The following is a 21913-nucleotide window of genomic DNA, read 5'->3' on the forward strand; positions in this document are numbered from 1 at the left end:
GCTGCGGCGAGGTGGCTCTGACCGAGCCAACGTGCCCTCACCATCATTTTCTAGACCCCGTGTCCAGGAAGAGCGTCAAGTCGGCACACAGCACCCGCAACCGCTACTCCAGCCAGTGGACCCTCACCAAGTGCCAGGCGTCCACGCCGGCGCGCACCCTCACCTCGGACTGGCGGACGGTGGGCTCGCAGCACGGCATCACCGTCACCGAGAGCGACAGCTACAGCGCCAGCCTCTCCCAGGACACGGGTACGAGGCGCTGCAGGGTCAGGATGCAATATTAGGGGATGCAATATTAGGGCCCTGCAGTGGGGCAGGGCCCTGTTGCCATCTCTCTGTCCTCGCCGGAGGCTCCTGAGCCCCGAGGGGGTGCTGGGGAGGGCTGGCTGCGTGCGCCACAGCTGGGACGCATTCCCCAAAGCAGAGCAGGGCAGGCAGCATCAGCCCCGGAGCAGGCAGGTGCCTGATGTGTTCTCCCTCCGCAGACAAGGGCCGGAACAGCATGGTGTCGACAGAGAGCGCCTCGTCCACCTACGAGGAGCTGGCGCGCGCCTACGAGCACGCCAAGCTGGAGGAGCAGCTGCAGCACGCCAAGTTCGAGATCACCGAGTGCTTCATCTCCGACAGCTCCTCCGACCAGATGACCACGGGCACCACCGACAACGCCGACAGCATGACCTCCATGAGCACCCCCTCGGAGCCCGGCATCTGCCGCTTCACCGCCTCCCCGCCCAAGCCCCAGGACAGCGAGCGGGGCAAGAGCGTGGCCGTGCCCATCCCGCACCGCGCCAGCAAGAGTACGTAGCACATCGGGCACAAGGACAAAGCTACCACCAGGTGGTTCCTGCAAAGGGACGGGGAGAGGAGATGGGGAAGGAATCCTTTTTTTGGATCCTTTTTTCCCTCCCTGCGCAGTAACCAGGTTTTACTGCCGTGGTTTCTGTGCGTTTATTTATACAAAAATCCAAATTCTCCGTATATTGTAGCACGCTCATGTCAGACTCTGTCGGGTTGTGTCAGCCTGTAATTGACATTAATACGCCCTGTCAGCTTCTGGTGCATGCCAGGAGGGTGTAAGAGATTCTGGTAGAACCCAGCAGAACATTTGGAGCTTGAGACAGGACCCAACGGGATATCAGGAGCTGTTAATCCCTCCCGTATTTTAATCAACTCTGCAAAACTGTTTTATTACAATCTGTCGGACCCCTGAATCTATAGAAATCCTTTAGAATCTGTCAGAATCTCTTGCAGTCTAATAGGTTTTAATAGATCCTGACAGATCCTACGAGCTTTTAAGTGGCTCTGTCAGATTATGAAACAAATATATTAGATCCTGACAGACCGTGTCCGAACCTCTGGCAACCTAACGGAGTAATAGGTTCTGACTAAGTCTGCTGCACGCTCCCTCTGCCAGATTCCGGGAGATTCTAACGGGGATTTTTCAAAGCTTGCAGCAGATTATCTGAGACGTTAACAGAGTGTAGTGGAATCCGCCAGATCTGATGCTTGATGGCAAATATCTCCTCCTATGTTAAATCTAGCAGAATCTGTCACGATCGTTCCAAATCTATGAGATCGGGACAGATTCTGCCGGCTTCTACCAGCCCTGGTGAAACGTGGCCGGGTGCTGCAGGTGGCACAGAGGTGACCAGGTGTTTGCCACCACTGGACTTTGGTTCCAGATGTGGGCAGATGTTTGCAAGCCGTACAACTGCTGCATGGGCAGATCCATGTAGAGTGGCAGCCAGATGTTTCTGGCAGCTGTGCCACCAGATGTGCCCAGATGTTTCCAGATGCTGCACAGCTGCAGCCAGATGTTTCCCGGCGTAGCCAGAGGTTTCCAAGCTGACCATACACAGTGAAGAAACAGCCAGGCGGTGACACAGGGGGCTGAGCCACAGCTGCTTGTCCCATGGCTGAACCCACCAAATCTGGCATTTTTCTGTTGGATGAGCTCAACACCTGCCAGGTGGCCGAGGTGGTGGCACAGAGGTGGTGGCACGAGTCCTTGTCTGGGACCTTCCAATACATGGCATTGAAAAATGCACTATTACACCATGATAATTATTACTGGTCAGTCCCTTTTTTATCACCACCCTGCCTGTAGTGAAACCCGCCAGGCGCAGCGCCCCAGCCGTAGCACAGTGCGCACCACGGTGTCACCACGGCACGGCCCCAGCGCTCCAGCAGCCTCAGTTCTGTCCCTGCTCAGGACCTCGCCCTCACCCCCCTTTCCTCTTGCAGGCGACTACTGCAACCTCCCGCTCTACGTCAAGTCGGAGGCCTTCTTCCGCAAGCCCGACGCCCACGAGCCGTGCCCGGTGGTGCCTCCCCGCGAAGCCTCCATCCGCAACCTGGCCCGGGGCTACCACCCGCCTGCCCGGCACCTGACGCTGGAGCCCGGCACCAAGCCCCCGGGGCTGCCGCCCCCCACCTCCGCCACCACCTTACCTCAGAGGACTCTCCCCATGCCCACCTCGGCCGGGGCCACCGCTGCGCCCACCGCCGCCGCTGCGCCCGCCGCCACCGCCGCCGAGCCCCCCGCGGCCGCCACCGCCGCCCCCGCCGAGCCGCGCGCACCCACGCACTCCAAAGTGGGGGGCTCGCGGGACTCGCTGCTAGAAATGAGCACGTCGGGCGTGGGCAGGTCTCAGAAACAGGGGGCTGGCGCCTACTCCAAGTCCTACACGCTGGTGTAGGGCCGCGCGGGCACCGCCACGGACTCAGCTCCTCCCCGGCGCTATTTCTATTTAAGTCACGGACTTGTACATAAGGAACTCTTTTGTATAAATGAAACTATTTTCTTCTTCTCCAAACAGAAAAAGAAACCAGGGCACAAAGAATTTGATGTTACAGATTAAGAAAAAAATATAATATATATGTAAACATATATATATATTTCACATCATTTTGAAAGGGGCACAAGGAAAGACTCAGCGACTTTTTTTCCCTGATCTCGTCGGTGGTTTTGACAAAGGAACGTCTCAAAGACATTGCATGCTATTTTACTGTTCTGAAAACAGCAGGAGTTGCTTCAATTTGCAAATGCTTATGTGTTAATACCTTTTTCTATGAAAAAAAAACCAGCGCTGTGTGCAATAAAGGTTATGTTTATATGTGGGTGTTTCTTAAGTGGCCGGAGGAGCGCTTGGTGGCACAGGGCTAGGGACAGGACAGCGCGGGAGGGAAGGGGACAGCGAGCAGCCCGGGTGCCACGGAGCCAGGGAAGGGCTGGGAGCAGGGTGCCGGGCTGGTGCCCCGCAGCAGGGCACCCCAGCACCAGCGAGGAGCCACAGGCCAGCTCGGCACAGAGCAGCGAGCCACCAGCAGCTCCCCTGGATGGTGGCACAGCACGCACGTGGATGCAGCACACCGCGGTGAGCCCATCGCAGCACAGCGAGGCAAGAAGCAAAGCCAAGAGCCCCTCGTGCAGCATCGATGTGCGGCAGAGCTCAGCGCTGCGCCAGGTCGGGGCGTGTGGCAGCACATTGACACGATCCTGCCCGGCTCCCTCCAGGCCACAGCTCGTGGGGACGTGGAGCACGGTGCCCCACAGCCTGGCTGCACCAGCTCGGAGCAGCCGAGTACAGCACAGCACCGCACCCTGCCCCAGCACCTGCAAGGATGAGAGCAGCCGGAGTCGAGGCAAGGAGCACATCAGCACCACTGCCCGCCGGGCTGGCAGCCTCCCCCTGCCCGAGAGGGCAAAGACAGCAGCAGAATGATCAACGGGCTTCCCCAAACCAGAACCTCGCCATCCTGGGGAGGTTCTGCTGCTATTTTAAGGTTAATCGGCTGCCTGCCTTTGTTTCCTCGGTGCCTCTGATTTACCAGCCGGTACTTTAACCAACTGTGCACTTCTCCATGCTTGTTCCGCTCTGGTCCCATTTCTCATTTCTTCCTTACAGCGAACAGAGGAACCTGGTTCCACCTTAACTTACCTTTTTCTCTTTTACCCTCCCTTTAAAAAAAGAAAACAAAACACAAAACCACTTGATTATAACAGTTAAACACCACTTCTTTCAAGCACTATGGATTTAATTTCGTACGTCCACTAGCCTTTGATTTTAAGTGAGCGCAGACCGGGGCTGTGTGACCGGCCTTGCTGCTGCCGTGAGGCTTCCATCTCAGCTCCCAGCTTGCAGCCCCAGCCCCTGCTGGTGTCGCTGCACCGCTCAGCAGCCCCTGCCGTGCCCCTTGCTTGTCAGAGTCAAACAACTCCTTAAACCCAGGGAAGCTGAAACTTGGCAGGAACCGGGCAGCTGCTTCCTCTTGGGGGGCCCTGAAAATGAGCTGTTAGGACCAGTTCTTGTGCCCATTCTCAGCAGTTTTGGTGCTCATTCCGGTAACTCTCCATGCACGAAATGGGGGTAGGAGCCCTCTGCAGAACCTCTTTTATTTTTTAATATTAATCCCAAGATCTGTTGTGAATAGGATTTACTTCTACACGTTCTTCTTATTCATTCAATTTGAACAGGTTTTTGGAGACATAAAAAAAAAAAAAAAGGCAATTTTCCAAGTTAGCATGCAAGGAGGGCATGGATTTTGGCCAGCGTTTGTACACACAACGTGAGCAGGGCAATTTAATGCTGCAGATCATGTTATGTGGCTCTGACACGGTCTCTTAGGACCTCAAAGAGTTTATTTGGCTTGCTGCAAGGTGTCATCAAGGGACAGTCCCAGGGAGCCAGAGGCTGGCAGACGAGCAGTGAGCACTCAGCGGTGACTCTGCCTTTCCTTCATCTGTAGGTTCCCCAAAAGCACCCGGCTGACAGCCCTGCCCCTCCTGGCTCTGCCCACCATCGGGGGAAGCGCTGACAAGCAAACCAGCACATTTCTAAGGCTGCAAGAACAGTTCAAGTGCACGTTCAACTTCCAACCCCTCTCCTGGTGCAGACTTCACGTGGAGCCAAGCCTTCCCCCCCATCCCAAAGCCGCGGTACAGCAAGGCAACCACGCAGCACCTCTGCAACACCAATCCCAGACTTTAAATAGAAGAGGCAAGAAAAGGCAAGTGTGTTCTCAGCTGTGAGAGTAAGTGGATTAGCAAGATAAAAAGAACAACAGATTAACATGTCTTTATTGTAATCGGCTAGCACAGATTTTCCTCTACATCTTCACAAGAATTCTCCCCTTCACCTTCCCCAGCAGTTACAGACCGTGGCTTTGTGTTGCTCATTACCAGAACCCAAACTCCCTGCAGTTGCCCAGCACGACCCCCCCAGCACGCCCCCTGCTCCCCGTGAACCCGCTGCGCTTTGCTCTCCCCTGGGACGCACCAAAGCTGGGCACAGCACTGAGCCAGGCACTGGGGAACAGAGCTGCTTCGAGCCGTGCTTGCCAAACCTTGCCTTCAGCAGGAGACGGGCAGCCAACCCTTCCCCCTGAGCACCTCCTGCGTGTGCCACAGCACACTCAGTGTCCTCACCACCCCCCCAAACTATCCCCGGTGGCCCAGTCCTGCTCCTCCTATCTCTGTTTTTATTTTTCCCTCTTTCTCGAGAGCTCTGCACACTAGGAAAGCCAGTACTCAAAAATAGCTGCTAAAAAAACAGTCTCCCTCTCATTCCAAAGCCAGGCCACCCAGTGCTCCCTGAGAAAAGCAAAAATCAGCTCACACCCAGCACGTGGCACACCTCCTGCTCCCCTTACCTGGTGGCACCCCATTCCCAGCCAGCTCGTAGGCACCGTGTTGGGTCAGGGAAGAAAGGTGATGTTCCACCCCAGCTCCAGCTGCAAAGTGCAGGCACGGAGCTGTTGTGAGCAGAATGAGCCCCAGCTGGGCAGCTGGCTGGGCACAACAGCTCTCAGCTGTGCAGCCCCAGGGCCTGCCACCACGCAGCTGGGGGTGCTGCCACCAGGGAAAGGGCAAGTGCCAGAGCTGCTGGGCACTGAGGTCCCAGCCAACAGCCCCTTGCTGGTGGTCCCTGGCCGTGGGGCAGTGCTATTTGGGGAAGGAAGGAGCCACCAGGACCCCACCGACCCGCAGCCAACAGCGGAGCACCTACAGCTGTGCATGCACCAAGAGCTACCTAGCGGGTTCACAGTCACCACGGGCACAAATCTGGCTGGGGAACACAACAGACAAGAGGAGGGACGGTGCAGGGCGTGGGCAAGGCAGCTACTTCTTCTCCTGCTTCTGCTGCTGGTACCTCCTGAAGTGGGTCTGGATGGTGACGGCCGCCTTCTCGGAAGGGTCGCTGAAGAACCTGCCCTCGCTGCTGGCGTCAGGGGTGACATTGCCTGGGATGAGAACCGAGTGTCAGGGTGAGCTCAGGCGGTGCTGGTGGCCCCAAACACCTCCTGCTGGCACCAACAGAGCCCTGCCCTGGCTTCCAGAGGCAGCACAAAGCCACGACTCCGCCAGCTCCCGGAGAGCAGAGGGAGATGGAGCAGGGAAGCAAAGCCCAGCCTCCCTGGCAGCACTAAGCCCTCTATTTACACAGCTTTACTCCCCGAAGACCTCAGCTTCCCCACGTTTAATCACCACGTATGATACTCACTTACTTTCACACGCACAAATAAGATTAGAAAAAAAGCCCGGCACTGTACGGCAATAAAGCTCTCACGCTGATAAATGGGAGCCCTCCCCACTCCATGCTTAATGTGGCATTAGGGAAGTATTGTGAAATTCAACAGGAACTGAATCAAAGCCACTCAGCAGTGCTCTTTTAACCAAGTGTGTCACCGCTAAGCACCCCCCGAGCAGCGATCAGAAATCCTGATGCCAGATGCTGCTGTATAAACTCACCAATGTCACCTGAACCCATTTTTATTCACATCCTAAAAGAAATTGCAAAGTAAAAAGATACATAAAAAAAAGTCCACATTGGGAATCAGCTCCCTCCTGCCCGGCTTAACAAGGCGCATTGTCAGCCGTAAATCCTGCCTGCTGCAAAAATCAAATGCCAGAGGCTGGGGAGCCGCTGGGGGCATTTACTGCTCTGTGTTTCCAGAAACAAGCCCCCAGCTGTGCGGGCTGCTGACAGCTCCGTGAGAAATGCACTGTGAAGGAGCTCGGCAGGGCTCAGCACCGGCAGGGCCCATCAATAAGACCCCAGCGCCCAGCCCAGAAAGCCCCTGGGACCTTCCCCTCCTCGTGGGGCAGCAAAACCCCCCCGGAGCAGCGGGCAGATCCCTCAGGGCTCCTGGTTAACTGCGAAGGAGAGAGCCCCACGAGGTCTCCGGCTGCTCAGCACCCTGCCTGCAGCACCCAGCCCTGCCTGGTGCTGCCAGGCGTTGCGGCCCTTATCCGATTACTGGCCGAGTCGCTCTGAGAATAGAAGGGGACAAATCCTATTTGCCGAGCACTTGACTTCAGCAGGGCTGTCAGGCTTAGGAAGAAGAGCAGAGAGGAGGGCAAGGGACGAGCTCAGGGTGGTTTTGCCGGGCCAAGAAGTGCTCAGGCACCCTCCTGGGGGTGTCCTCGGGGAGGGGAACTGGCTGTAAGTACAGCCCTGCCAGCAAGCCAGAGGTGCAGCCATGGGAAGGGAAGGAAAAAAATAAATAAAGGGGGCAGGGGGAAGGGGGTGACTTCCCTCACACAAAGCTGACTTCCCAAATACCCCCTAATAATGTCACGGGGACGGATCTTCTGGAAAAAGGGCCTAGGTACTGCAGTGCCTGTTGTGCCATGACCCCCAGTCTCACCCAGTTTCCCCCTCTGCTTAGCCATGCCTGCCTCCCCGCCTGCCCCACACTCACCTTTCTCTCCAGAAATCGAGTAGATGCTGTTCTGACGAGAGCTCCTGCCTTTCTGCAAAGGTAGAGGACAGAAACAGTCAGCTCCATCTCCAGGCAAGGCAGGGAGCAGCCCCTGCCAGGCCAGCTGTGAGGGACAGGGCGAGCTCCACTGGGCTTTCTGCTACCCATTCCCCTTGGGAACCTTGAAAATACTTACTGGTGTTCCCTTAAAGAGCATTACAGAGCTCTGATTAATTAATTTGCATTTGTAAGAAGTCCTCCAAGGAGAATCAGCGAAGAGCTTTGTATCAAAAACCAGATTTGTGACAACTGCTGGCAGGATCTCTTTAACCATGCTCTGGATGGCCAGCAGACGAGCCCTCTCTCCCGACCACCCGAGGAGAGGAGCCGAGGCAGGCAGCACTCACCTCGCTGTCCCGGCTGGTGCGGCGGCTCTGTGTCACGCACTGGATCTGCCAGGGCAGGGGCTGGTACACCAGGTAGGGCAGGGGCTCCTCGCGGAACAGGCTGGTCCCGAGCTGCGTGGAGAAAGGGTTTGCAGCAGGACAGGGGAGAAGCTGATGGGCAGCTCCGAGAGCTGCAGTTAAACACCACCAAGAGCTGCTCCTGTGTATGCATCACCGGGATCACAGCTCGTGGCACAGCCCCAGCCGTGCTGCAGGGAGCTCGGCTCACAGCAGTAGCTGAGCCTGGATTCTGCGCTGCCCACGGAGTAACACACCCCTAGAAATAAGACCGAAAGCACCGAATCCTACCTGCTGCCTGGCCAGCCCGGACTCACCTGCCCAAATGCTCTCACCACAAAAAACAGCGCTGTCATCAGGGACGCCAGCATGGCTGGGGGCTCCGGGGGGCTCCCACCGTCCTGGGAGGGCCGAGCTCCGGGAGGGACGCACAGCGGGCTGAGGAGCCGGCGACTGAAACGTCCCCTTCTGCAGCAGGCAGGCTCCAAGCCCCTTAATGAGCTTAGGGCTCGTGTTCATCCCGGCACAGTAATCACCCGCTGTCCTTTTGCTCTTCTAATCGCTGAATTTCTCCGGCATGTATGGTGCTGGCATTCCAGGAAAAGCAAATCCTCTTCTTCCCCAGGTACCTACAGGCCAGCACACCCCCACCCCAACACAGCCCCCACACCTCAGAGCCACGGCACGCAGCAAACCTCTGCTGCTTGGCCTGCTTCTCAGCAGGATCACAGCAAACCCTCCCGCACCCAGAAGGCATCTCTATTTCTGGTGGGATTTGGGGGTTTCTCAGGGCCGTCCTGTGCTCTCTGCACAGTCACTGCTTCAGGAACGGGGTGGGAGACCAAGAGACTCAGCCGCTCTGATTAACACCTCGAGAAACCTAAAGGCTGGGCTCAATTTCTGCACGGCCAGCAGATCCTCACGCTGTTCCTCCTGTGCCTGCTGTCCCTCAGCTCCAGCAGCCCTCCTCTGCCCAGCACGGACAGCAGCATCCACCCCAGCCCCGCCGTGTGCCCCACACAGCCTCAGACCATGTTTGTGGTGACAATCTCTCTCCTCATTTCTGCCACTGCCCGTGTTACACACCTGCAGCCTCTCAGCACAGGAGAGCCCCCGGGCAGGGCACGGAGGCAGCCGTCACTGCAGTGCTGAGACCAGGCGAGCTGAGCCTTTAACCAGACCATTTCAAATAAAGCCCCAAAAGAGCCAATGTGCACAGCTGGAAGGGCTGGCTAGGGGGGTGCCGGGGCTGCTGGAAGGAGAGAAGCAGGGGAAGGAATAAGCGATGGGGAGAGAAAAGCAGGGAGAGCCCCTCTGCCCGCTGTCCTCCAGCCCCAGCTGAGCTGGCCTTGGTCCCCTCCGGCACAGCGCCCGCCTCGCAGCCTTGACACGAAGCTCAGGAGGGAGATAACCATCGTAACGGGGCTGGATGACTGCTGTATGAAAAGGGCAGGATACGAGCCCATGAAAAGCTGTCCTGCTGGCTGAAAGCCCCATGAAGAATTGCTTTTGTAGTTTTGTTTTTAGCTTTCTATCTGCCCCTGCATTTGCTACTGTGGCCAGACACTTAATAGAATAATGGTAATAAAGCTACAGCGAGCTGAAGTGGTCTTGAAAAATTGCCAGAAATGACCTTGACAAGACAAAACATGAAGCAGCCTGGAGACAAGTGAGGGGAAGATGTGAAAGGTAAGTACCAGCTGGCTATCGAGGGCTACGACAGCACAGCTCGACAAGGAAAAAATAAAGCTACAAATGTCACCATCATACAAAACAGACTCACGTTGATTTAATTTGCTTACAAAACCAGATACAGCTATCGCAAGTTTCAACAGGAAAGATAAACGTGTTTCAGAACATATTATTGCTAAGGAAGCAGGCATTTCTCCACACTCATCCCCGCTGCTCGGGACACAGGCTGGGCTCAGCTACGTGGCTTTGCGGACAGTGTCCAGCAGGCTGACAGCCTGCCCGTGCTGCAGGAAGCCAGCACGGTGGGGTTATCGCAAAACCAACTGGAGCTACTGCCAGGAGTTCCTCTGAGAGCTGGGAAACTAAAAGCAACATCCCTGCAGGCAGGGATTGGTGTAAACCCCACAGCAGACAGGAAATCTGCGTTTTGATCCATCCCTTCCTAGGGAGGAGGGATTCCCCCAGCCAGCTGCCGTTCCCTGTGGTCACCTGAGGTCTCCCCATTCATCCAGGGCCAGTACGAGCTGGCTGGGATTCCTTCAGCAAGGACATCGGTGTGATGGGGCCTGCACGAGGACCACCCCTGCTTTGTTAGAGGACCCATGAGGAGGTCTGAAGCCTCTGGTCAGACCCACAAACGGGAGCCTGGCCAGAAGATCCCCAGACAAAGGTGGGAGGAGGAATTCAGAAAACTTTAGAGTCCAGCAAAAAAAGAAAAAGAAAAAAAAGGAAACACAGACATTCTTCTCGAGTTTTAAAATGTTCATCAAAAATATATTTCTATTTGCATGTAAACATTCCCCTGCCACACTCACAGCATGAACTGTTCCAACGTTGTGCCAGTATACAACAACCAGGAAGCAAAGCAGGAGGGGGAGTTCTGCCTCACTTTGCTGCGCATCATTAGCCACACTGAGAAACACAAACAGCACTGAAGGGTGAAGAACAGCAACTTTACCATCCTCCCTGCATCAGCTGTCTCTAGAGAGAACGACTTTGAAGATGATTTCTCACAGATGGGATCCCTTGAAATGCAGACTTCCTCATCAGACAAAATGGCAAATGGTACAGCGTTTTTTAAAGCATTAAATATTTAAAGTCAGCTTGGAGGAAAGGCTGACAAAACAACCAAATACCACTTTTCCCACTTAGCAGTATGAAAGCCGAGTCTGACTTCTCCCCACCGGCTCGAGCAGCACCACCTGCCCCCTCGCAGCTCTGTGTTCCAGCAGGGTGCTGCCGTGCCCTGCACCAAGCCCCTCCAGCATCACAGGTACGTGCACCCGCTGAGCAGAGCGGTGTGCCTCCTCCTCGTATCTGAGAGCAACGCATCCCAACCCCTCAGCCTTGCTCCCAGCCGTGGCCTCAGGAGTCTGCTCTCCCCACAGCCCAGCAGAGCTGCTCCAGGTCCCAGGCTGGGCACCAAGGCTCAGGTTTGCCTGCACAGCCCTGCTGCGTGTGAGCAGACCCCAGCTGCTGAGCTCCGGATCCCTCTCCCCAGGGTAGGGAAGGCCGCAGGTGGGGCTTTATCTCCTCTGAACATTCACACCAGGCTGAGAGCCCTAACAGCGCCTGCACCAGCAGGAACTGCTCCGTGCTCTCTTGCCATCCCTGCTCTGCGTTGCCATCAGCACATTTGTAATACATGAGACGAGCTCCCACAGCACAGCCATGCTGTGCAGTTCTGGCCAGCCTGGCAGAAAAAGGAGGAAGCAGGGAGCTCTTTTCTAGAAAATCTGCCATGAAAGCCATCCTTGGTTTTGTTCCTATTGCTTCCGCCCCACAAGACAGGAACATTTTGCAGAGTTACAATCTACTGTTCCCAGTTACATCCCCAGACTCGACCCATTTTGCTGTTCATTCTCCCCTCCTTGTGCACTTGCCACAAAAGCCAGATGACTTGGCTCACCTGCAATTAAGCATGTGTGGGGCATCAGCGTGGGCTCATTTCCTGACACATTTCCTCCAGCAAAGTCTCAGACAGATCCGCCTCCTCCCCCTTGACCAGTTACTCAAAGTCCTCCATGATTCACAGCTCTGCTTCATGATTGCTAGAATACTAATGAGAGAACTGTTGATTTATTGAAGCCCTGATATTTCACCACTGGATTAAACAGTCTATAAAGTATATTTGGACACATTACAGGATTAGAAGAATCCACCTGGGAAGTTCACTTCCTCCTTCCTCCACTCTCTTGTAAAGAGACTTTATTTCAAGGGCAGAGCGCAAAGAACAGCGTTGGCTGGGTATGACCAAACCCCAACAAATTGTTAGGGGGACTACGCAGGCCCCAGCTACCACCTCTCCAGGTCCTGAAAACACCGAGTCCCACCTTTCAGTAATGGTACACTTTTATTTGTCTGTTTTCATCCAGTCCTAGCTGAAGTAGGCTGGGGCTGCTGGCAGGAGGCTTCTGTGCACCTGGGAAGAGAGGTCTGGCAGCTGGGTGAAGGAAAAGCGTGGCTTACACAAGGGATTAGCATGCATGAGCCAGGAGGCAGGACAGGTACTGAGGGGCAGGAACCAGCCCCACGCACACGTGCTGTCTTTAGCCTGCTGCATCCAAGTCAAATGGAATTAAAGAGGGATTACAGAATTCAAAGGAGCACTGTGCTCAGGACAGCGTGCGCTACCAGAGGCCCTGAGGGATTTGCTGCTAATATCAGTGTACACTGCAAAGGAGATACTTTCAGCCCCAGCGTAATGCTGTTACAACACAAACCTGGAAATACTCCCAATAACAGCACTGCGAGGTTCCGCTCGTTTGATCCCACCATACGCAGCTGGATGCCTCCGAAAACTGAGCTGGACAGGCTGAGCCCGGAGCCTCCCTGCACGGCCATGTGGCCACCCCACATGTCAGGTCCATGCGACTCCTGGCGAGCCTCAGCTCAGGCACCGCCACCTCTCCAAGGTGCTGCACCACACACGGAGCTGCCTCATGGCTCCCTCATTGCAGGCTGCCTGCAGCAAACCCACTGATGCTGGCTGGGATCATCCCACCAGCAGCAGCACCATGCCCTGCCTCCTCCTCCATCCTGCACTTTGTTTTATTATTTATTTTTTAATTTCTCACGTTACCAGCTCCAGCTGCTGTGTATCACAGAACAACTGGGGACAGGGGGAGAGAGACTCTCTGTCAGGTACAGCTCGAAGATGGAAAAAACAGGTCACTCGTGCTGCAACTACTAAACAACATTCTTTTGCAGAACTGGACACTAAAATAGAGGCTAAGGCTTTGAAATTGCTGTTCAATGCTTTAGAGCTCCTGATTCACTCACCTCCTGCTGTTGCCTCCTACCTGCTGCAGGAAGCTGGAGTGCAATTAGAGACCAAACTCAGGCAAAGGATACACCTTTGAATCCCTCTTGAAGTCTTCTAGCCACTTCTTGTTGGTCTCAATCATTCCTTGAATACTCATCTTGTCTGACTCACGGCTCTGGAACTGGGAGTGCTGGAACTGGCGAATTTGCTCACTGTTGTCAGAGAGAGAAAGACGGTGGAAATGGGAAAGATGCCTAGACAGAAACAATCCTAGAGTTGAGAAAAAGTGAAGAACCTCTACAAAAAGAGCCACAGTTAGCAAGAAGTAGCTTCTTGTTGGCTCCAAATCTTCTGCCCAAACACATTATGGAGAAGACCTGCAGCAGCCACCCACTTTGGTCTGTGTAGCATCTGAAAGGCTCAGGCGGTAGCCTCCAGGATCACCTGTCACACCAAAGCCAGCCTGAGTTCCACTTGGCCCATGGCTGGCACTCTTGGATCCTCCTCCTTTAACTAGGGTTGGCAGCACAACTCTGGCTTCTGCAGGAAAGCTGCTGATACAAGGCAGTGCTGAGCACGTGGCAGTGAATTGCTAACACTACCTAACTTATCTGCCTAACAGCCAGCTTATTTCATATAGGGAGCAGGTAAGAACAAAATCATATCTGATCTATAAGTTATTCCAGAGAAATAAATGCAGCACAATGAAACAAGAACACTCGAGGAAAAAGACCCTTACTCTGCAGGTACGTATCCCAGCTTGTTGTCCAGAGTACCAGAACTTCCGCTGAGTGATGGGAACCCACCTGGAAAAACAGATATTAAAAACAGGTCTCCCTGATCCGAATCAACAGTCTTTAAGTCTGGGTGCATGTGCTTTCTTGTGTTACGGACACACTATCCCTACAAGCTGAGCCACCAGCCAGGAGTACAGTGGTGGTAAGGAAACAGAGATGGTGAACCTATCCCCAGTCCACAGGACGCTTCTAGTGGAGCAGCTCTGACTTCTCTTTTGCTCACTTCTCTAATAACTTTTTTTCTGTGTACATCAGAGCAACATCCTGCTCTGGAGGCAGAATAACATGGTCACCCATATGTTGCACTGGAATGTTCTCATTCTTGATCTCATTAGCACTCTTCCTAAGAGCACCACCAGCTGATCTGGCCTTATCAGCACTGGCACAATGAGCTGATTAGAATTGCAGCACTGAAATCAAAAGTTGTAAGCAAACATGTAGATGGATTAAGATTGCAAGACCTACCTGGGAAATACTTGTGCCACTTTTCTGCCAGGATGCTGTCCACTGTCTGCCCGGCTGTGACAGAGCGACTGGAGCTCAGCCCAGTGCTCCGGACCCACTGGTCCACCAGAGACACCCCAGCGGGGGGCACCAAGGAGCCACCTGCCTGAAGTCCTGCCAAGGATGCATAGGTAGAAAGAGGGACACCATTGGAGGGCACTTGTGTCGAAGTGAAGAGTGGAGACCGGTGGTTGCTCAGAGAGCTCAAAACGCCAAGGACCCCATTCAGTTCTCTGGTGATGAGCTGCAGAGAGTCTGTCAGGTATTGGATCTTGTCCAGCTGCGGGCCAACCTGTTGTTCCGTTCTCAAGTCAACTAGCAGAAGACAGAAAGAATAAAGGGATCAGTGGGAAGGTGAGGGAGATGCTGCCTGCCTGGCAGGAGGCTCACTTTCTGCAGTGTTTCACTGAGTTTGATCAGTCTCTTTATTCTCAAATGAGCACAAGTGAGAAAAGCATCAGATACATCAGAGAGACAAGAGGGCAAGGCAGACACTGTTTAAAGCTTTATACACTGGGTACAGCGTACCAAACCAGTCAGGCACTTACATTTAGGTTGACCTAAGCTTGCACTGGATATGCTGTTTGTGTCCTCAGAGTTGCTGACATCAAAAGTCACCATCTTCTTGCACGCAGTACTCTTCAGTGTATCTTCATCTGAAAGCTGATCAGAAGGAGGAAAACGTTACAAATAAAACCTGTTGTTCTGTCCCTGAACAGCAAAGCCATTGGAATACTGCCTACAGCTCATCTACACAGGCTGGACTGCACAGTCAGGCACAGACCACGTGAAGGTAGAAATATTCATCTTCGGTCTCCAACAGCAAAATATAAAAGAAAAAAGACCACCTGGTCTCTGGAAGAAGCTGTGCGTGCACTGGAGGCCAAATTTAACAGTTGTGTGAACTGGCCCTTCTAGGCAGAAGTCAAAGTGTTTTGTGCAATAAATAGGCCTTATAATTCTTGCATGGCTTGGTTCTCTCTTTGCACCAACAAGTGCTTGACCATCTGAAGCAAGGTGCACTCACATTTCATGCTGCCCTAAGGCTACATGGTCACAGGCACAGCTGGGCAGATTCTAAGGCTTGCATTGAACAGGAAAGCAGACTAGATCCTAGCTCGCATGAGGTGACCTGCCCTTGTTTTCTCTAGGCAGAACTGATGCAGATTTTTCAGGTTGCTTTCTGTATCTACTCTGCAGTCAGCCACTTAACAGTGAGTCCAGACGTCATCAGCAGAGGGAAATATTTGCCACCTTGCGCAAGACACAAACAGCTAATAAAATGTATAACAATTCTAATGCAAGAGTTCAGTTTATATTACAGGACACTTCAGCATATTGGTGTTAGCATCCATTTGTTTCTGGCCTAAGAAGATCAAAGGCTCATTCAGCAGGTTTTCTCCAACCAACTTGATCCCTGATGCCTGCCTGGCAAGCTGCCATCAGCCAGAAACTCACCATCCCAAGCCTCAGCCTACGTTTGTTCAGTTGACTGCAGACCTAGTGAATCATGTGAATTATAGCCTAACCAGGTTTGTCATTCTCTTCGGCTCCGTGACCAGCCTATTCTCTCCTGCAGTTCTCAGACACTCAGTTCTGCTCTCAAAGAACGTGTTTCTAATAATCCAGCTTCCCTTGCAAACACCAGTCTTCTGCCACCAGCTAAATAGCCCCCATTTGTACCAAAAGCTCTACAGAGATTCCAGCACAGGGGAGGAGGTCAAGAGCTCTGGGAACTGTGGGAGTGCAGCTGGGCAGGTCCAAGCAGGATGCTGGTGCTTACCTCCTCCAACAGCGATGACTCCAGCTGGCTTAGTTTCTCTTCCTTCTTCTTCAGCAGCACCTGTCCTTTCCGCATAACTGATTTCATCTTGTCCAGCTGCTTTGCTTCCTGCAGGGGATCAAACAGCCAAGCCAAGGAGGAAAATCTGCTTTAGTTGTCACGATGACTTTCACTGTCTCGCTTCTGCTCAGCACAGGAAATCATGCTGCTGGAATAAAACTGCTTCCAAGTCTTCCAGAGCATAGGGAAAGGAGTATACAGAGAGGAGAGCACATGCCTCAGGCAAGTTCACCCCAAGGAAAAGGAGGTTTCACTTCCTAATGCTGCATCCAGCAGGGTCAACAGCTTTGCAGCTATAGTCTGCAGGTAGGAGTGCTCTGTCAGCATAGGAAATTATTTTTTCCCTGTCTTTAGTTGGTATATCAGCAGAACTGACAAGTACTCTGGAATCCCTTTTCATGCAATAGTTAAACCACTGCAGAGCTACAGCTGCAAACTCGTTCTTAGTGCTGGGATGGATACCTGCCAGCCCCCAGTGACTCACCTCTTCCAGGTTCTTGCGCACTCCCTCCAGGAGCTGGGAGCTGTCACGATCCTGCACCACCTCCTGTGCTTCCTGCATATCTTGGTGCCACCGCTGCCTGGCAGCTTTCAGCGCCGTGTGCCTCTTCCTCATGGAGCGGGTCTGGCGCACTAGGAATTCCTTGGCGTTCCTAATGGAGATCCCTTCGGCAGAGATGTAGCTTCTGACACTACAAGAAAGAGACAGGTATGCTCCTGGCTTCCTGTGCTGTCTGCTCCATCTGGCAAGCCTCATGCAGCTCCCTCCCCAAAAATAGATTGTCTGCGTAAAGCACGTAAGCTGAAGCAAAAACATTTGCTTGTGAAACCCAATGAAAGAAAAAAACAAACCCATTTTCTGAAGTAGCAGGTATACAGATACTCACTGATCAAACTGCAAGTTGCTGTCCTCATGGCTTTGAGAAGGTGGGGAGGCAGGCTCTTTGGATGAGTGCTGAGGAGTTGAAACATTTCAAAAGCTAATAAACATGTATGAGAAAACAGAATCCTAGGGCTCCCCTTAGAATCAAATTAAGGGCAAAAATTCTGGATGAAACCACCATGCTACCACCCTGATCCAAGATCAGTTCTGGAGATATCCTTTATGTGATACTTTAAAATAAGGAATAAAGACATTTCTGTCCCTGACTCAAGTCCTGCTTTTGACTCCAAGGACACTCAGGTATCCATCCCACACTCCTTTCCCCTAATATATAGAAAGCAACAAAAAGCAACAAATAAAACACTGAGCTTTCACGGTAAAGAAAAATGCATCATTGCATCTCAAATGAATTCAGGCAGAAAGAACCAAAGTTAGGATTTTCTAGGAGTTACAGCTTCAAGTCTCACAAGGCAAATGACTCTGCAGCCAGCTTTACTCACAGCTTGAACAGTTTCTCTCAGGTCTTCAACATGGAGCTCAGCTTTCCTTCTTGGAGACTCCACGCTTTCTTCTGCCTCCAGTTCTTTCAAAATCTCCTGCTTGCTCCTGACAGCTGCCTCAAGCTCACTGTCACATGAAAAGGTAAGAACGGCAGCAGCTGGTTAGACTGCGGGTCCATCTAGCCAGTAATCTACCTGCGAGTGTCCAGAGCAACCTCCAGTTTCCAGGAAGGGAAGGACCAGATGTGCAAGACAAGCGGGAACACAAACACACTGATGACAAGGACTCATAGCAGCTTACAGCAGCTGTGTCTCATACAGCTTCCCCCACGCAGGAACAGACACAAATAAGAGACTTCACACTCTGGCAGCTGGCAGACACTGACTACTAGATCCAGGGCTGGGGTACATCAGACAGTGGTGGCTGTCGAGCTGAATACCCAGTAAGACAAGCTTCTACTGCCCCTGGCTGCTAACCACAGCTGAACTGTTCACGCAGCACCTCCAGACAACACTGGTATCAGGTAGAATTTGTACACTAAAGGAAATTTCTCACACACACACCTGATACGTTTCTGCAGCCTTTGGCTTCGGGTCTGCAACAAATCCACCTGGGCCTCCAGCTCAGACTTCTGGTCTTGGAGCTCTTCCAGAGACTTACGCAGTTGCCGGATGGACTCAAGAAGGTTGGTGTGCTCCTTCCGACTCTCCTCTAGGCGGAGTTGAGAAGCTAAAGCAGCTTCCTAGGAGCAAACAGAAAATCCCTCAGACTTCCCTGACTACGAGTGAAAGCGCAGAGTGTGCAAGAGCCTTTTGCTATCCGCACAGTTCACAGGAGATCCCAGAGCTACAGACGCACAGACCACGTGCCCTCCTAGGGGAGCAAGGCTGTCTTCTCTTTTTGAGAAATAGCTGCAAGCTAATCAAACTCCCAGCAGGACGGCACTCCAGGCTGAGGCAAGGTGGCAGGGAGGGATCTGCAGACTCACAATTAAGGAGCAACATAGCTTGCTTTTACAAAGCCATGGTTCTAGCGTGCCCACTCTACCCTCCCCAGAATAAAAGCAGCACAGCTCCTCTCCAGAGCTAAGACATACATCTCTTTCTAGCTCAGTCCGTCTGTCTTCATCCAGCAGCTGCTGCCTTTTCTTCCTCAGAGACTCCTCCTAGATATGGTAGACAGCACAAGTGTCAGAGCATGGGGATGGCAGTAGAGGAGACTGCTGATGCTCAGCAGTTTCAAGACCGTTTCAAAATACCTGAGCACTGTTCTGAGCTTTGCTTTATCCCATCCCCATCCCATGCCCTTCCCTTTAAATTCAACAACAGAAATACTCGTAGGAATATTTTATTATATTTTCTAGGAAAAATTGTATTCCTGTGGAAAGAAGATCACCTTTCTGTTCAGCTGTGAGAGCATTCAAGGCATGGAGCCATTCCTGCAGCACCTCACTTTGAGAAGTTTATGGTTGCATCCAGCATTTCTCTACCTTTTCCCCTCCCCATTCCAGTGCTCCTTGGAAAGGAAGGGCTAACAGAAGCAAGCCATTGCAGCAAGATGGGACTTAAGAGATCTGGCACACAGAAATAGCAGCCAGTGATTTTTGCCAGCTCCACAGGAACATCTAGAGTGCCTCCCCCTCCCACTTTTGTGCCCAAGATTGAGAAACACTCTTTCCTTTTCATCACAGAAGAAAGGAGGAGGTAGGTCAGGGAGGGGCTGTCTGAAATCTGAAGTGACACTGAGCAGGACATGCTGCCATGACAGGATTTTATGAGCCCTCTGTCACAGCCACACACTGCCTCCCAAGGCAGGAGAGTACACCCAAAGCACTGACTCTCACCACAAATCCCCCTAGCCATAAGGCTGTACCGTTAAGAATGCTTAGCCCTGCTCTGACTCACGACAGAAGTTTGAACCTGTAATTTGGATGGTAGCTAAAACCCTGGCTGATCACTCCTCAGAAGTCACCCATGAGGAAGCAGCCAGAGGAGCAGCTCAGGCTAGGAAATGTCCGCAGGTCCAACACAGCTGACTCACCTGGCTCAGAAGCTGCGCTGATCTCGCTTTGACATTCTTTGCACGTATTTCAAGCTCATTTTCTGAATCCTGTAGCTTTCTTTCCTGCACAGAGATGTCAACTTAAAGAGAGAACGACACACGTTCCTCACTCACCAGGCAGAGCTCTGCCACCAGAGGGAACAGGGGGGAAAAAAATAATGGGAAATTGTGACCTGCCTCTTGTGCCACCCTTGGCTGTAGAGGGTGATGCACTGAGGTGTCACAGTACCCCAGCCAAGCCACAAACTGCTAGGCAGCCTCCTCACCTTCTCCCTGTGCCTGTTCTGCAATAGGGTCAGCCGTTCATCCAGCTCTGCCTGCAGAGCTTTCACCTCCACTTCATGAAGCTGTCGGAGGCGTGCCATCTCACTTCTCAGGCCTTCCAACAGTTCTGCTCTTTGCTTTCTCTCCTGTGTGTTAGAATACGAACAAGAAAAGTGGCTGAGTGAAACACGGGGTTCTCCAGTGAGCTACCACGACCACACAGGACACACATCCTCTGGAAAGCCACCACACAACAGATCCTTAGCAAGTACCAAAGCAAGCAAGATTAAAACCTCTTGCTTATAGGCACAGCATTGTTAAGAGAACTGGCCCTTCTAGGCAGAAGTCGAAGTGTGCGTGGCTGCACAGAATGTTTTGACAGGTTAACCTCACAACCTGTCCTAAATTCACTTGACATAGTGGCAACAACAGCCAGTTCTCTTAAAACAAAATAGATCCCCCACTTTTTTGGATGGTTGAGATAAGCAGGCCTGGCAAGCAGCAGTGCCAGCCCAGGTAGAGTCCAACTGAGCCATTACAGTGACCTCCCAGCTCACTGCTCTCCCCCAGCAGTACCTCCTCTTCATACTGATCCTGAATCCTTGCCAGGACCTCCTGGTGCTCCTCTTTCATCCTCTCCATTTTCCTCTCATGGTCTTTTTCCACTCCCTGGCGTTTCTCTCTCATAAGCTCACTGAGCTGCAAGGATGACACAGAGAGGTTTCCCTGAAGCACTGCATTGCACTGCAGTGGCTCCCCAGGAGAGCAGCTTCCCACGTGAACACAACGACTGAAGTTCAGGGTACTTGCAAGTGGGATCAGGCCATGGCCTGGACAGTAGGAAGCAATCACCCCGCTGAGATGAGGTGGTGCAGGAGTGCCCCTTCCCCTGCTGCACCAGCCACCCTCGGGCAGGGGACTCAGCATCTCAGACCTCAAACCTCCAAGGAGAGAAAAATTGTCAGCACCCAAGACAAATACTTGCCTCACGTTCATATGCCATTACTTGATACGCTTTTTGCTGCATTTTCTGCTCTGCTCTCTGCAAGTCTTCATGCAGCCAAGTCTCCTTACTCCTCTGCGCCTCCGCTGCCTGGGTTTGTAAGCTAGAAATGACCTGCCATGAAAACCACCCACAGAGACTTGTCACCCTTCTGACAAGATCCATGTAGTGCCACCCCACAAAGAGCAAACAGCATGGCAAGAACCGGTGTATACAGTCTCACCACCCCCTACTTGGAGCATGTCCAAATGCTGAGCCAGACCAGAACCATGTTTAGGAAGTGGAAAAAACTAGTGCCACCCGCCCTGGCCACATTTGGAGACACTGTGGGAAGGAAAAAAAAAACAATTTACATTCTAGGGACACTATCTTTTACCTTTTGATGCTTCTCTTCTGCTGCAGATTTCAGCTGCTGGAGTTCAGCTGCAAACTGTTTCTCCAGCTCCTCTGTTGCCTACAGGAACACGAGCAAAACAATCTGCTGGAAAACCTCTGTTTGTAGGGACATGCTGTGCAAGATGTTGTTGCAATTAACGTCTATCCATAAGCATCAAAAAAGCACAACAGTCAAACCAAGTTACATACAAGGTGCTTTTACTCTGTATGTGCTTTCCCTCCTAGAAGACCTCAGTGGATCTCAGTCACGCTGTGCTATGCTGGAAGAATTACAAACTGCCTCTGTTCAAGAACCCCAAGCTTTCTGGAGGACTGAAGCAGCAGCCAAAGAGGTATCCTAGCCTGATGAAATAGTTTGCTTTAGCTTGGCAAAGGCACAGTGTTCTTCCTCTCTTCTGCAGGTGCAATGTGGCCACTTAAATAATCATTACTTAATCACCATTGTAATAAAAATGGGGGAGGACTCCTCCTCAGCCCAATCATACCTCCAACAGCATGCCAAACATCTTTCCTTTGTGTTTTAACCGAGTCACTAT

General features: G+C 52.6%; 2 protein-coding genes across 11 annotated transcripts in view; one reads left to right on the forward strand and one right to left on the reverse strand.

The window, feature by feature from the left end:
* The window catches only part of DSCAML1 (DS cell adhesion molecule like 1), a 96819-nt gene extending 93703 nt beyond the window's left edge, over positions 1-3116 (forward strand). For all 3 annotated transcript variants that reach the window (XM_068659247.1, XM_068659244.1, XM_068659246.1), the window contains exons 31-33: positions 55-249; positions 486-797; positions 2245-3116. In XM_068659247.1, coding sequence (XP_068515348.1) covers positions 55-249; positions 486-797; positions 2245-2699 — 962 coding nt within the window. In that variant the 3' untranslated portion in view covers positions 2700-3116. The remainder of the gene's footprint in view (positions 1-54; positions 250-485; positions 798-2244) is intronic.
* A 1946-nt stretch (positions 3117-5062) lies between these two features.
* CEP164 (centrosomal protein 164) overlaps positions 5063-21913 on the reverse strand; it is a 44005-nt gene continuing 27154 nt past the window's right edge. For all 8 annotated transcript variants that reach the window (XM_068659006.1, XM_068658999.1, XM_068659005.1 and 5 more), the window contains 18 exons: positions 21358-21435; positions 20964-21095; positions 20555-20677; positions 19981-20124; positions 19694-19777; positions 18750-18818; positions 18217-18395; positions 17653-17779; positions 17157-17224; positions 16754-16961; positions 16210-16317; positions 14975-15089; positions 14388-14741; positions 13865-13931; positions 13215-13337; positions 8112-12296; positions 7705-7756; positions 5063-6243 (listed from right to left, as the gene is read on the reverse strand). In XM_068659006.1, coding sequence (XP_068515107.1) covers positions 12197-12296; positions 13215-13337; positions 13865-13931; positions 14388-14741; positions 14975-15089; positions 16210-16317; positions 16754-16961; positions 17157-17224; positions 17653-17779; positions 18217-18395; positions 18750-18818; positions 19694-19777; positions 19981-20124; positions 20555-20677; positions 20964-21095; positions 21358-21435 — 2079 coding nt within the window. In that variant the 3' untranslated portion in view covers positions 5063-6243; positions 7705-7756; positions 8112-12196. The remainder of the gene's footprint in view (positions 6244-7704; positions 7757-8111; positions 12297-13214; positions 13338-13864; positions 13932-14387; positions 14742-14974; positions 15090-16209; positions 16318-16753; positions 16962-17156; positions 17225-17652; positions 17780-18216; positions 18396-18749; positions 18819-19693; positions 19778-19980; positions 20125-20554; positions 20678-20963; positions 21096-21357; positions 21436-21913) is intronic.

Source organism: Anas acuta, chromosome 23, assembly GCF_963932015.1.
Source record: "Anas acuta chromosome 23, bAnaAcu1.1, whole genome shotgun sequence".
Lineage (NCBI taxonomy): Eukaryota > Metazoa > Chordata > Aves > Anseriformes > Anatidae > Anas > Anas acuta.